Source organism: Mustela lutreola, chromosome 1 (genome assembly GCF_030435805.1).
Source record: "Mustela lutreola isolate mMusLut2 chromosome 1, mMusLut2.pri, whole genome shotgun sequence".
Taxonomy (NCBI): domain Eukaryota; kingdom Metazoa; phylum Chordata; class Mammalia; order Carnivora; family Mustelidae; genus Mustela; species Mustela lutreola.
Genome location: NC_081290.1, coordinates 273,931,987 through 273,933,910, shown reverse-complemented (window position 1 = coordinate 273,933,910; position 1,924 = coordinate 273,931,987). Strand labels below are relative to the sequence as shown.

General features: G+C 36.1%; 1 protein-coding gene across 1 annotated transcript; it reads right to left on the bottom strand.

Annotated features, from left to right (window-relative positions):
- Positions 1-690: 690 nt before the first annotated feature.
- On the bottom strand, positions 691-1,620 carry LOC131822242 (olfactory receptor 4A47-like). Its single transcript, XM_059158753.1, has one exon. It carries the CDS (start codon positions 1,618-1,620, stop codon positions 691-693), a length of 930 nt encoding a protein of 309 aa, XP_059014736.1.
- Positions 1,621-1,924: the final 304 nt, after the last annotated feature.

The following is a 1,924-nucleotide window of genomic DNA, read 5'->3' as shown; positions in this document are numbered from 1 at the left end:
ACCAAACTTTCAAAGAAGGGCAAACATTTAAATACACAGAGAAAAAATTACATACATATATTTAAATCGAAATGCATTTGCAGTTTTTACCTCATGAGTCTTTAACAGATCAAGACTAACTCTGGGGAAGAGGAGTAGAGACCACACTGAGAGAGAAGTAGGTAATTTATTCAACATTCTTTCCAATTGTGTGAGATCTACTCTTGTACTCCTTATTATCCATTACACTTCAGTTTTTCTTATAAAAACACTTATTTTATATCTAAGGCAGCAGAAACTTAATATACAAGATAGTCCATACTTTATTAAATATTATAAAGAGTATAATAAAAAGATTACCTTAAATGACAAGAATCTAATGAAAAATGAAACACATCTCAGAAAACAAATTTTAAAACATAACTTAATTAAAAATTATTGTAATCATATAAAAATTTCCTCACTAATTTATTACCCATTGGTAACTCTTTGAGAAAAAGGTATTACACCTTTATAAATAAAGTGATCAACAAGACACTATAGCCCTTACATTCTAGCAAGAAGGGAAATGTTATTATAGCACAATCATCCTATCCATTCTTTAACTTAATTCACTTGAAACAAAGAGTCTTAATCATTTTAAGAAGACTTTTACATATTCTGAAAATGGGATCCAATGTAAAATAATTCTCTTCGTGGTGGATGATACACTTATCGACTAAAAGACATGATATTTCTTCTCCAGAGCTTCTTCATAGCATTTGCCATCTCAGAATTTCTCAAAGTGTAGTTCAGTGGGTTCAGCATGGGGGTTATGACTGTGTAGAACACACTCAATGATTTGTCAATGGGGAAGGTCTTAGCAGGTCTTGCATACATGAAAATACAAGGAACAAAGAAGAAGACCACCACAGTGATGTGGGAACCACAGGTCTGGAGGGCTTTCCACCTCCCTTCCAGACTAAGGTTCTTTAGAGAATGCAGGATGATACCATAAGAGATAAGCAAGAATGCAAACACAATAGTGCATATCAGCCCTCCATTGGCCACCACTAACAGGCCAATGACATACGTGTCAGTATAGACCAGTTTCAATAAGGGGTACATGTCACAGGAAAAATGGTCAGTGATATTGGGACCACAAAATGGAAGCACATAAACAGTACTAACCTGAATTACTGAATGCAGAAAACCTCCCACCCAGGACACTACCAGCAGCACAACACATACCCACTGCCCCATGATCACCAAATAATGCAAGGGCTTGCAGATGACCACATAGCAGTCATAGGACATCACCAGCAGAAGAAAGATTTCTGTTGCACCAAAAAGGTGCCCTGTATATAGCTGAGTCATACAAGCATGGAAGGATATTCTATTTTCTCCAGACAACAAGTCTGAAATCAATCTAGGGCTAACAGAAGATGAATAAATGACATCCATAAATGATAAGTTAGCAAGAAATAAATACATAGGTGAGCCCAAGGTCTTACTGACACTTACAGTCACCACAATGAGCATGTTTCCTACCACAGAAAAAATATAGAAGAGCAAGAACATAACAAAAAGGACCTTCTGTTCCTTTGGATCCTGGGTGAGGCCCAAGAGGACAAAGTAAGTTACATTGTTTCTTGGTTCCATCTAGTCTGCATAGGAGCTGACTTCTCCTATTAGAAGGAAGTGATCTACAAAACAAGGGGGAAATCTTTTAAATGCATTACAAGATTAATCTTCTATTGACTCATTCAATTAAAAGAATGTGGAAGGCATATCTGTTTGTGTCAAATGTGTAATGGACGTTATAATTTCCAGTTGAACAAGCCATGGTTTCCTCCCCTTGGTGATAGCATACATATTAATCACCAATGAAATAAGTGCCATTACAAAAATAACCACACAATGAAAGATCAGGGGTAGGAATACATTACCAAACATCAGTCAAGGA

Excerpts from the sequence above, each read along its gene's own strand:
- LOC131822242 (XM_059158753.1), bottom strand. The coding sequence starts at position 1,620 with ATGGAACCAAGAAACAATGTAACTTACTTTGTCCTCTTGGGCCTCACC.